General features: G+C 44.2%; 1 protein-coding gene across 3 annotated transcripts; it reads right to left on the bottom strand.

Annotated features, from left to right (window-relative positions):
* Positions 1 to 2,478: 2,478 nt before the first annotated feature.
* Positions 2,479 to 12,059, bottom strand: WDR45 (WD repeat domain 45). Of its 3 annotated transcripts, none has more exons than XM_063119487.1 (11): positions 11,990 to 12,059; positions 11,060 to 11,174; positions 10,738 to 10,812; positions 10,529 to 10,633; positions 10,207 to 10,312; positions 7,836 to 7,930; positions 7,618 to 7,697; positions 6,028 to 6,236; positions 4,214 to 4,315; positions 3,970 to 4,115; positions 2,479 to 2,994 (listed from the first exon to the last, which is right to left on the bottom strand). In XM_063119487.1, exons 2-11 carry the CDS (start codon positions 11,106 to 11,108, stop codon positions 2,885 to 2,887), a joined length of 1,077 nt encoding a protein of 358 aa, XP_062975557.1. In that variant the 5' UTR covers positions 11,109 to 11,174; positions 11,990 to 12,059; the 3' UTR covers positions 2,479 to 2,884. The 3 variants fall into 3 exon arrangements, with proteins under 3 accessions (XP_062975557.1, XP_062975558.1, XP_062975555.1); XM_063119488.1 differs by having other exon boundaries at positions 11,999 to 12,017; XM_063119485.1 differs by lacking the exon at positions 11,990 to 12,059 and adding an exon at positions 11,867 to 11,967.
* Positions 12,060 to 13,128: the final 1,069 nt, after the last annotated feature.

Below are 13,128 nucleotides of genomic sequence, written 5' to 3' on the forward strand. Positions count from 1 at the left end.
GTAGCCAATATTCCACGTGTAAGGGACTGGAGACATAAGGACATTCTTGGTCTAATACATTTAGATCTGACTGGTCCTTTCCCAGAGAGTTATGGGAAAGCTAAATATGCCCTGGTCATTTTAGATGACAAAACACATTATTCATGGGTATATTTGTTAAAGCAAAAGTCTCAGTGTCTAGCCAAAGTAAAGGAATGGGTTAAAAAGGTGGAGAGATCTTTGCAAAGGCAAATTCAGAACTTCTGTTCGGATCGGGGAGGCGAGTTTAGAAGTCTAGAGTTTGCTGATTTTTGCAGAAAGCATGGAATTTCTCATAAGTTTACAGATCCCATGGCGTCTTGGCAAGCTGGGAATGTGGAGCGGCGGATTGGCGTGCTGAAAACAAAGATGGAGTGCATGATGAAGGATGCCAAAGCAGAACCCAAGCTTTGGGGTGAAGCGTTTATGGCTGCAAACTATCTGTGCAACAGAACGTGGTCTTCAGCCATTAACAATATTCCTTTTTACTTAATTTTTGGCAAAAATCCTAGTTTAAAACACATCAGAATCTGGGGATCCTATGCAATTGTGAATATTCCTTTAGCTCAAAGGAGACAGTTAGGACCCAGGGGAATCAAAATGATGTTTGTTGGTTATGAGAATGGAAGTTGGAGGTTTTTGCACAAAGGAGGAAGAATTGTAGTCTCAAAATCTGCTTCATTTGCTGAGCAAAATTGGAAATCGGTTCATGATAATCAGGAAGTTTTATTAGATTTAGATTCTTCTAGCAGGCAAACGCCTGAAGCAACTCAGTCCGAGCCAGAAGACAGAGAACGAGGTTTTTGAAGATTTGCTTCCGGGACAGAAGTCTTTAACTTGCTACTAAGGTTTTTTTAACAGCAAGCCGCTTGTAAACAGAGTTTCTTAGAAACTAGTTGCCAAGTGATTTAGTCAGGATAGGGAGGGACTTTAACGTCATTTTCTCTACTGTGAAATCATATGCTTTACTCTTTGTGCTTATTCTATGTAGTAAAACAAATTCAGCCTGGAATGTCTAAGGGAATCTTAAGGTATCTCGAACCTTGGAGCACTGGAGAAATTTTTCTGCAGAGGTCAGATGAGAATTTTTGTGCTATTTTGATTCAAGTTGTATTGGCTGTACTGAAGATAGAAAAGCAACCTTGGAACGTTGATGTTTGGAAGTAAGCCAAAATCATGGAGTTCCAAGAAGCAAGAGTTTTGTGGCGAATTACAAAAAGGCTAAGTATTGTGCTGGTGAGTGGTAAAGTTACTTGACTGAACCAGCAATAAAGGACTTTAAGGTCCCAGTGGTGAAGCTAGTGACTGTTAAAGTTTAAAACACATAGTCTACTGTGAGTCCCAGAATAATTTGGCTGACGTCTTTACAAAACCGTTAGGAGCCATCAAACACTGGGAGATTTGTGAAACGTTAGGTTTCAGGCAGGGCTAAAAATGTGATTAACTGTACAAATGTTGTAACGTGATGAAATAATGCAAAAGTCAAAAAGAAGGGGTGTTGAAGTCCTGGAATGGGCTGTTTTTGTACTTTTCCATATTTCTGGACAAGTCTGCAAAGCTTGGAAGAACTGAAGACTCAGCATCAGTCAATCAGCTTAAAGGTCAAGTTTGCAGGTGGACTTTATTGAATAATTGGGATGATGCAATTATTAGATTGTAAGCCTATGCGGCAGGGTCTTGCTATTTACTGTTTTACTCTGTACAGCACCATGTACATTGATGGTGCTATATAAATAAATAATAATAATAATAATGCAAAGGTGTAATTGTCTCATGATTGCCAATTAGTGGTTTCATCATTTGTTCAGGGAAATGTATAGAGAGAGAGATTTTGGAGCATTGTAACCAGATTAAAATATTCTCTCTCTGCTGCTGTGAGCCCTGCTGTGACGTGTATATATGACCAAGTGTGTGAGTATGTTAGTGTAAATTTGTATTGCCATAAACTGTGTTATTTCTATCAGTAAAATACTTTATTTTTGTACCAAACAAAACAGACTCTGTCTTGAAGTTAATTTGGTCTTTGCTGAATTTCATAGTTAAGAACTGCTGTTACTCTGCTAATTCACTGGTATAGTGAATAAAATAATACCCCTCGAGAAAGTTACCATTGTTTGTGCCCTTATACATTAATTTGCCAATTTCCCCAGTGTGGAGAAAGATCCCTTTGGATCTCTTTGCCATCCATAATAGGTACACTATTAGGATGTGTATCTAATAGTGCTGATTAATGATATGCTAAATGGCAACATTCCTTTTCACCCAATTCTTCCTCCCTCCCTCAGCACAAACTGGTTATTCACTCCCTCCCATTAATGCAAAACATACTTTATGAATAACCCCATCCAATTAGGCGAGTAATAGCATTCTTTTCTTACCACTCCAACTAAGCGATGTCCGGACTCACATATTCCGTTTTCAATTCCTTTGAATCACAGATGGTCAATAAAACAATTCAGAAGCATTTGCACTTAACTTTAATGATAGCTCTACCCCTTCTCCCTGCAAAAAATGTCTGTCAAGAGCTGGGGACATCCAGAGCTTCCAAAATCCTGGTTGAACACAGGTCGGAGAAGTGCTCTCTCCAAAAACTCAACCTTCTGGGCCTTCTCAACTAGTCCCACATGAGCCGGGTAAAGGCAGCAAATAAAACAGCACACCTGGAGTGGCAGCATCAGAGAAATGAAGAATCAAGGTGCTCACCGGGTATCTATCCCACCATGCCACAAGAGCCTGGCAGGTTTCCCAGCATGCCTTGTCCTTTTCCCCAACTTGGGTCCTCAGCATGCCCATGGCTAAGCAACACTCCCCAACTGTCCTTGAGTCCAGCAGGCATCTGCTTGCCTCACGGCGGGCTTCACTGAGCTCAAAAGTCATCGTCATCGCATATATCCAGATAGACATCAAAGGCCTCACGGTTGCAGTTGCCATCTGGGGTGAAGACGTATTTGTGGAAAGTGCCATCCACGCAAATTGCTGTAAGAGTAGAAATAGAACTGAGACACCTGGGAGAGACCGGGAACTTTATTTATTTATTTATTTATTTATTTATTTATTTATTCTATTTCTATAGCACCCAACAGCTGAAGCTCAAGAATTCAGCAGAGATTCTGAAGCAGAAAATCCAAAATGGTAATGCCCATGGTGGTAAAAAGATGCAAACAATAATCTAAAAACATTTAGCAATTGGTTACTACATATTATTAAAAATATGGTATGATTTTATTGTATTATTACTGTACGTTAATTATTATTATTATTATTATTATTAACCACTTAAGGCAGGCTATCTTTATTACACAGCTTGGGACGACAATACCTGATGGAACGCCTCTCCCAACACGAACCTACCTGTACACTGTGCTCAACATCTAAGGTCCTCCTCCGAGTGCCTACTCCAAGGGAAGCTTGGAGGACGGTAACAAGGGAGAGGGCCTTTTCAGTGGTGCCCCCCTAATTATGGAAGGATCTCCCCAATGAAGCTCGCCTGGAGCCTAAATTGTTATCTTTTTGGCACCAGGTCAAGACATTTCTCTTCTCCTAGGCATTTAACAACATATGCTAAGTTTGTTTGTTTTTTAATGGACCCCAGAACTGTTGTCGTTTAAATCGATACTGTTGTTTTATACTATTGTTTTTATATTTTTGATGGTTTTAAATTTTGCATACTTTTTAATGTTCACTGGTTTTAACTTTTGTAAACCGCCCAGAGAGCTTTGGCTATGGGGCGGTATATAAATTTAATAAATAAATAAATAAATAAATAAATAAATAATGTGTGATTGTATTGTATTATTACTGTTATTAATCTACCACCTAAGGCGGGCTTGCTTCACCATACCTAACAGCAGGGCTGGCCCTGGGGCATGGCTGTACCCATATCGCAGTGACCTTTCAAGTGGCCAAGACAGGGAAAATAGTCACTTGCAGCCCCCCATCAGCACCACTCACCAATGACCGAATTGACGTTCTTGGAGGTGTTCCTGCCAAAAGCACAGATGCAGGCGGACTCAGCCGGCACAGTGAAGCTGGCCAGGCTCCACTGCGAATCCACGTACTGGCCTATCATGGGCCCGACCTTTCCCACACGTGCCAGTCTGTGAGGCAGGAAGTAGGAAGAGGGTCAGAACGGAGCAGGCAGTAACGCTCCCCCCACCCTCCCCCCGCCCTCGGGAGGATGGGCCCCGTTACCTACGCTGAACGGCGATTTAAGCGGGTGTCTTTCAGGGCGAAGATGTGGACAGTTCCTTTGTCGCTGGAGGCACAGAGAAATGAAGAGTCGTGGCTGAAGTTAATGCTGTGAGGGAGAAAATAAGACCGATCTGACACATCAGGTTTTCCTGGTTAATAAGCTCTTCCCTTCCACTGAACAGGAAATCCTCCATAAGAAGGGCAGGAGGTGGAAGGGCAGCAAAAGACCCCACTGTAGGGCTGGAGACTGAAACTGATGCGGATGCTGGAGAAATCTCTGATCCCATAATGTGCTCAGGGGAATTTGTTTTTTTCTTTAATAATAACCTTTTAAAGCTTCTGCTCTTCTTTTGATGTTGAATCGTTTAAGGTGTGGGTCCAAAAAGTCAGGGGATCAAACAGTGGTCTTGAGTAGGCATTCAGGCGGTCCACAAGACCACAACACTCCAACACAGAGCACATACTTTGCAGCACTGGGACATGTCAGCTAAATTGGCCTTGAATAGTGACTAACATAAGAGCACAAGACTAATACACTCGGTTCGCATGAAACGACAAGCCTCAGCATGGGCTGAATACAGTTGTGATTGAATCATGGGCTGCTGTTAAATTTTGGGTTGCCATTATGTGTAAACCCTCCACTATAGTTTAACTATGGGTTGTTAACCATAAACAACCCAGTAAGAGAACCTATGATTTGTTTTTGGGTTGTAATCTCAAGGTTGTTCACGGTTAATCCACAGTTAAATCACAGTCCAGGGTTCGCACGTAACAATGACTCTGGGTTGATGTTATGTGTAAAAGAGGCCACAGACTTTTAACATAAGTGTTTGTTACTTAGATAAGAACACACAGGCATGGTTAGCACATAATGACAACTCAGAGTATGGTTCCCTTTGAATTGTGGATTGTCATTACGTGCAAACGGTTTTACTATGGGTTGTTAACTATGAACAACCCAGTGTTCACAATACAACAACGAACCATGGGTTCTCCTCCTGGGTTGTTCATGTTTAACAACCCTGCCATTCCTTGGTGTGTGTCCCTCTACCATTTGGCATTAAGAGATGTACTTCCTGTACATACGGAGGTTCTTGCAGCTAGTGTGGCGGCTAAGAGCAAGCTGTCACAAAGCACAGCAGGGCTTGCACTTCCAGTACAGACGACCTCGAGGAAGGAGCAGGGAAGAGTTACGGCTTAACTGGGATGCAGTTTGGGTTCCTCGAAGAAAAAGAAGCAGCAGCAGAAGTGGCTTACAAGGAAGCAGCTTGGAAAAGCAGTGCTTGAAGGGATGGGATCCCACCTATCCCATTCAAAATCCCCGACTGAGGTGCAACTAATCAAGACAAATAATATTGCCTTTATGCCACAAACTACCCCCCGCTGCAATGCCCATGGCGATGTTTTGCCAGTGTTTTATGCTTCACTGCAATGTCTCCAGCACAGGTGGTTGCCTCTCCAAAAAGCCAGTAAATGCTCAATAGAAGGATTGCCGGAGCCTCACCCGGAGACGCTACTCAATAATAGGATTGCCTGCATGTCACCCAGAGACAGTGCTTATCCCGGGAAGTACTCCAAAGGACTGAGAGGCTGCAGGTGCTGCATCCCATTCCTCCGCCTCTCTTACTGAGTCTCATCTCCATCTGCAGCAGCCAGCAGGACACGACATTTGCTTCACAACACCAGAGATGGAAGAAGCTGAGGAAGAAGACTACAGCGGAACGAGGGAGAAGTGCAGTGGCTGTAGCATCACTCACTAGAGTGCAGGCTATGGGTGGGGAGGACCTGCGTGAGGTTAGGACTGGGGGAAATTCTCACCAATACAAGGTCGCTGGGTCGGTTCCTCTCCGGAGTTCCACCAGTTTCTCCTTGGTCTGCGTGTCAAAAAGGCGAATGAGGGTCCCTTTCTTAGAGGCAGAGGCTACGACAGTGCCCTGTTGGTTCAGAGAGATGCAGGCAATCTCGCTCTGATGGGCATTGATGGTGAACGGGGCGGAGGAGGTACCGGGTTTGGTGCTGGAAAGATCCTACAGGTGGGGAAAAGAAAAAGAAAAAGACCTTTAGGTCTTCCAACTCTAGGAAGGGGTGCAGCTGGTGTACCAGCCGAAGCTGTTATTCCTACCATCAATAGGAATAACAACAAATAACAAAAAAAGAAGGAAAAATACAGTTCTCAGCCTTAAAGAGCTTACCATTTATTAATAATAAAGTGCCTCAATGCTGGACTCTGTAAATTAACACACACAAAAATCCCATATAGTAATCAAGTCTGCCTGGGAGCTTACAATATACAGGTCAGGTCTCTGTCTCAAGGAGCTTACAATCTACATGAGTAATAAAGATAATGCTGTTCATCGTCATCTCAGTACTGAATGGTGACAACACATGTTCCCATCAGTACTGAGATGGGCCAGGGTTGCTCTTTGTTCTTGCATAGTTACAAAGGCGCTAAGTACCAGCACTCATTGCTCTGGTGCAGGTGACATGCCACGGCTCGCCACGGGTTATTCAACAGACCATGGATTATGCGAGGGCGGTTTAACCGTCAGATAATACGTTTGCTGGGTTTGCATGACATGATGCATGCCCCGTATTCAAAATGGCGTCTGCATGTTAGCCACTATTCAAGGCACACACTGTAGCCTTGCTGTGGGTGAAATACAGCAGTGGCCAAAATTGTGGACACTTTTTGAAATGTTCATGTTTCGCAACTTTGCATGCTTATAGAAAATATTCTGTTTCACAAAATTCAAATGTTTATATATTAATTGAAAGACTTGATTCACGTAATACAACAATCCTGCTTCTTTTCCTGGGTGTCCAATCAACTCTTTTCTTTGGTGCCATTGCTCTGTTTATGACGTACGTACGCACACTTTTAATTTGAGAAATCCTTCAAATATTCACCCAATCTCCAATTGCGCTTCAGTTACAGAACAGACAGCAAAAACTGACTTTCCCCAACTTGAAACATGATGTATCGCAGCTACTGCCATGTGATTGGTCCCCAGAACAAGGACTGTGATTGGCCAGTAGTGTTTGCAATTCCAATCCGCTTCTTCACTCAGTCACACCTGTGTTTGTTTTTAGACTAAAGTAAACATAACCTTTTTTGCACTAGAGATATTTGCATTCTGGTTTTTTGTATTGAATTCAGCATTAAATTCTCTTTCAATTGATATATAAACATTTGAATTTCATGAGACAGAACATTTTCTATAAGCATGCAAAGTTGCAAAGTGGCAAAACATAAAAAATTCAAAAAATGTCCACAATTTTGTCCACCACTGTATGTAATCATCTCTGAAGTCCTGGTAGTAACAAGCCAGCCCTGAGCAAGTAAGGGGTTACTAGCGGTTCTCCTGGATCTCGTCCAGCCTCTCCACCCCTTCCTCCTAATACACTCACCACGAGCTGCAAGCTCCCACATTTGTGCCCAGGGAAAACCAGGAGCTGCTTCTCCAAACTGGGACAGAGATCACAGAGTCCTGCGAGGGCAGGGAGGCATAGAAGAAACCAAACAGAAATCAGAGAGGCGTTAGTCAGAGGTGAACTTCATTTTTGCAAGTACATCAACGGGACTGCAATGGGAACAAAGTGCGTGCAGAAGGAAGATAAGTTCATACCTTTGGGATTGTCCCGTGTATCAAACTCAAAGAGCTTAGTGGGGTTGTCTGGGAACGAATAGACGTAAATCCGGTTTCGCAGTACAATGATTATCCTGGAAGGAGAGGAGAAAGGCAAAGCACGGAACAGCCTTGACCAACATATTTTGAACTCTCCCTTTCTCCATCCACACACATGGATGCAGGCACAGCCCTATCTGCAAAAGGTGTAGGTAGACTTGAAGTCTGTTGCTGCATTGGCTATAGCACACATTTCTAAACATTTACGAATTTCATTTCATTTCATTTATTATTATTCCTATACTGCTCCATAGCTCTCTGGGCGGTTCACAAACATTAAAAACCGCTAAAATACATTACATAAAGTATCAAACCATTCACATAAGGGAAAACAAAACACACAACAGCATATATCTAAAATAATGTAAGATCATCAGCCAGAGGCAATCCAGGACCTGGTCAAAAAGACGCTTGGCTCCTACATTATATGCTTTTAGATGCCAGGTGAAGACCTTTTCATTGTCCCAGCATTTTAACAGTCTGTAAATAAATTTTAACTTGGTGTTTTAAATTTGTAATTTTGCATTGCTGCTGTTTTTATCTGGTTGAGCTTTTATATTGTATTTTATATTATGGTTGTATACTGTTGTTTTACACTTTGAATGGTTTTAATTTTTGTGAACCGCCCAGAGAGTTCCAGCTACTGGGTGGTATAGAAATGTAATAAATAAATAAATTATATGCTTTCAAATGCCTGAGAGAAGAGGGCAGTTTTAACCTGCTGGTGAAAAGATGATAGTGTTGGTGCCAGGTGGGCCTCATCAAGGCGATCATTCTATCCAAATGGGGGGCCACCACTGAGAAGGCCCTCTCTCTTGTTGCCGCCCTTTGAGCCTCCCTCTGCAGCCATGTTAAAACCCTTGATCACAGAGTATGATGCATATGGAGTTCAACCTGGCAGACATAAAATCTAATATTTTTGGCTATGCCTCTACTCATGCAGAATAAAACATGATCTGATGCCTAGTATGGGCAGGAGAACAAAAGGCACCAAAACATACACATGCCAAGTTCCTATATCCTATGGTTGTGAAAACAGGATAGAACAAGGTGCAGATAGCCTTACGTGGATAGAACATCTGTGGTGACTTGGCACGCCTTCTCCCCTACCAACCTGCCCGGTCGCTGAGGTCATCCGAGGGCCTGCTCCTGGTGGTTCCACATAGACCCATCCTCCGACTGGAGTCCACCAGGGGAAAAGCCTTCAGCGTGGTAGCCCCCCTCCCATGGAATTCCCTGCCTCTGGAGGTCAGGCAAGTGCCAACTGTGTATTCCTTTCGGCACCTCCTGAAAATGCCATTGTTCCAGGAAGCCTTTCCTTAATGACCAACAATGGTTCACTGTACATTTTGCTTTTTAAAAAAATCTATTTTAAAGTGTTTTGTTCTGTTTTTATTTTATTTTATCTTGTACACCGCTCTGAAATTTTGAATGGGGAGTAGTATATAAATATTGCAAATAATAATAATAATAATAATAATAATAATAATAATAATAATAATATTCTCCTTCCACACTAGCCTGACCGGTGGCGTTCCCCAAACTGTGCATCCTCCACTATCCCTTATTCCCTACCCCATTGCTCCTTTAAACAAAGCTGAAAATGTATCACACGGGTTTAGAATCGAACACAAACATCAGGGCAGAATTTCTATTGCCTAACCCTTACCCCAAAAAACTCAAAATTAAACTGCTACTGCACAGTAGGGTTTGAGGAGTAGAGTTTGAAGCAAAGACACTATCTTTGCTTCAGCTGTTATCAAAATTAGGAAAGAAGTTATGCATTTCTACTGTGATCTGATGTTTCATTGTGTGATTTAAAAAATAGTTGCCTGCTGCTACTTTTTTACTGATGCTCCATTATTATTGTTTTTGTTATTAATTATTATTATTATTATTATTATTATCTTGTCGCTATTCTGGCCACTTGCTTCAACAAACAAAAGAAACCTATAAGGAACCTCTGCCACCCTGGTTTTGAGGGCACCAACTCCCATCAGCCCCAGACACCATGGTCAATAGTCAGGAATGCTGAGAGCTGCAGTCAAAAACATCTGGTGGACATGAGGACGGGAAACGCTGTTCTGCAGCGTTCATTGTATACAAGCTGCCAACAATAGGTACAGCTGGGTTTTAAGCACAACACCTGCATTTTCTGGATTTGGGGACACCACATATTTCTCCTGCTAGAAATTAGGAGAGCATGCTATCCACATCCAAATTCTTCCCCTGCTGTGAAAAAGAGGTCCCATCATCCCCCATCCCACTCAGCCTTTGGAATCAGGTGAAACAGGATAGATCCCTTACATACTTGTCATGCCTCATGCGGACAGCCAGTGCCGGCTTGGTGAAAGTGAACTCCAACACCAGCTTGTCTTTGCCTTCCTTCCCTTCGCGGGCATCGTCCCAGATCAAGACTACAAGGGAAGCATCAGGACAAAAGAAAGTCAGAGAGAAACAATGGGGAGAGGGCCTTTCCCTGTTTGGAGACAACCGAAAAGTTGCACCTGCTTTTCTATGTCTCAGTGATACAGCTGAAGCAAGAAGATCCAAGGATCACGATGCAAGATCCCCTTTGCTCTGACCCACTCAGACCCCCTGCCTCCTTCTTTTCCCTTGAGAGAGATACACACCTGAGATCTCAGAGAATTTGGGGTTGCCCCCTCCACCCACGATAGCTAGGAGATTTGATCGGTGTAGCATTTCAACCAAGCCCACGCTGCCCACCTGTTCGTGATCTGATAAAAGGAGAAAGAAAGGAAAGCAACTTTTAAGGCACGCAGCAGGGTGGTGGAGAAACGGATGTCCCCCAACCCCATTTTCAGGCTCCTCCATTTCTTACCAAGGTGCCCTTTCTCCATAAGCGGTTCCACATTATAGATCCGAACACCAGTCTCCATAGCACAGCAGAAGCAACCTATCATGGGAGAGAGGGAGCGGATCCAACTTGTAACATAACCTGTATTTGAATATAGCACTTCAGGGCTCAGACTGAGCCAGGATGAAGCCCTTCATCTTGCTACCAATGGTAGCGCTCAGCCCTAGAACAGACAAAGACCCTGTTCGGACAACATGCTAAGCCACAGAAATTAAGTTGGAAAACGCCCTTATAAAAGCATATTGGAGCATCTGAGCTGGAGATCTGTTAAAAGGAAATGACTTACTCTGATCTTGGTTGAAGCGCAGGCTGTTGACCCCACGTTGCTGTGCCATGATGAGCCCCGTAGGACACCCCTCAACTGGGGCAGGCACACCGGAGGGGTCTGTTTCTGTTCTCAGCTGTCCAACACATTGGGAAGGGAAAGATATCAGAAGCATAAATCAATGCAAAGGAGCAACCCCAAAGGAAATCCTGCCAGCCCCAATAACTCTTCGGTTCAGCTTGTTATACCCATAGACCCCTCTTCCACCCTATAGACCAGGGGAGGCCAATTTGTGGCCTTCCAGATGTTTTGGCCTACAACTCCCATTATCCCTAGCCAACATAGGCAGTAGTGAGGAATGATGGAAGTTGTGATCCTCTAGATGTTGCTGGCCTACAAGTTACCCACCCTTGCTACAGACCTTTACCCTGTGTCACTCTGCCTTGATTCCAGTTACCATCAAGCCCTTGGTCCCAATATACAAGAAGGTCTTCACTCCCTGTCCAGATTCAATCTATCGTAGGGCTCTGATACGCCATCCCTTGAACCCAGATCCTGCACCTAATTCCTACTCCCACTCCCTCCCTGCCTGCCTGCAGCCAGCCAGCCCTGGAATGGGCCACTTCCCCACTGGATCGGTCCCTCTCTACTTTTCTCTAGTCTTATTATTGTACCACATCCTGTACAACTGGGTTCCTCCAAAGCCTTCCCTTCCATCGTATGCAACTCTCTACGATAAAGCTCTGCATTCCCCAACCCCCTGCAAATCTCTTCCCTGACACCCCCAAACCGACAGGGCTACAGCCGGGGGCCCCAACCACTTCCTACCTCCCCAGATCCGTACGCACACCAGCTCAATCCGTTTAATTCGGATTAAAAAGATCTGTCACTTTGATTTCTTCCTGATCCCAAATCTGAACGCCCCCTGTTAGGCTTCACCCCCTTCCCCACCTTATTTACATCAAGCCCAGTTCTCTATACGGTAAACACCACAGTCACCTGCCCAGACTAGTTCCGCAAGACCACAAAGAAGAGATATAGAGCGTTTCCTTATCACGTGATCCAGGAAGCACTGAAGTCGCGGCGGCCATGCCAGAAGCTGGAAGGCGGAAGGGAGCGGCGAAGATTTTAAAAAAACCAACCTGAGTTTCCTCCATTTCCAGGCAAAGCGGCCATTTTTGAAACTGGAACTCCCGTCATTCGACGGTGCTGCCAATTTTGGAAGCTGGCAGGAGCGAAGGTGTTTGGGGAAGGCAGTCTTAATTACGGAGAGCTGCATACTATTTTTAAACCTGGGAATGCTGGAAGTTGCAACAGAGATGGAGGGCACCAGGTTGGGGAAGCCTGTTCTGAGCACAGTAAAGCTCTGCCCACAGGTTTAATGGTTTAACACAATACGAAAGGAAAACTGGATGGGGAGGGAAGAGGAAAGCAGTAGCTGCTCTTTCACTGGTTGATGAAAGAATCCAATTTGGTCTCCCCCTTGCCAGGATGTTCTCTCTGAGAGGCAGGGAGGTGCCGCATGCCTCTTAGTGTCCTTTGAGCTCCTGGCCAGAATGCTTCCCTTCAACTCTGCAGTCCGAGGGCAACTGACACTGGAACCATAGTTTGAAACCTAGTCCAGAGGAGGATCTGGAATCTTATCTTCAGCACACTTTTCTTATTAGATATCCTCACCTAGGGGAAGCCTAACTACACTTATTAAGGAGCAAGTCCCAATGAACTCTGCAAAGCCTGAGTAAATATTAGGATGGTGTTACAAGAGCATCTGTAGCCTTTCAGTTCACTCCATAGAGGAGGGTTGCAGAACCTCAGGCCCTACGGACAAATCCAGCCCACCTGGGACTTCCCAGATCGCCATGCCCCATTCTCTTAAGGCAGCCTTCCTCAACCTGGGGCGTTCCAGATGTGTTGGAATGCATCTCCCAGAATGCCCCAGCCAGGAGTTGTAGTCCAACACATCTGGAGCGCCCCAGGTTGAGGAAGGCTGTCCTAAGGAGAGGGAAAGGTCTCCCCTAAGGTTTAGTTACTGGCAGTAAAAGTATTATGCTAAAATATGCTGAAACGTTGTCCCCGCCCACGTGCAGAAT

This window comes from Elgaria multicarinata, chromosome 3, assembly GCF_023053635.1.
Source record: "Elgaria multicarinata webbii isolate HBS135686 ecotype San Diego chromosome 3, rElgMul1.1.pri, whole genome shotgun sequence".
NCBI classification, from domain to species: Eukaryota; Metazoa; Chordata; class Lepidosauria; order Squamata; family Anguidae; genus Elgaria; species Elgaria multicarinata.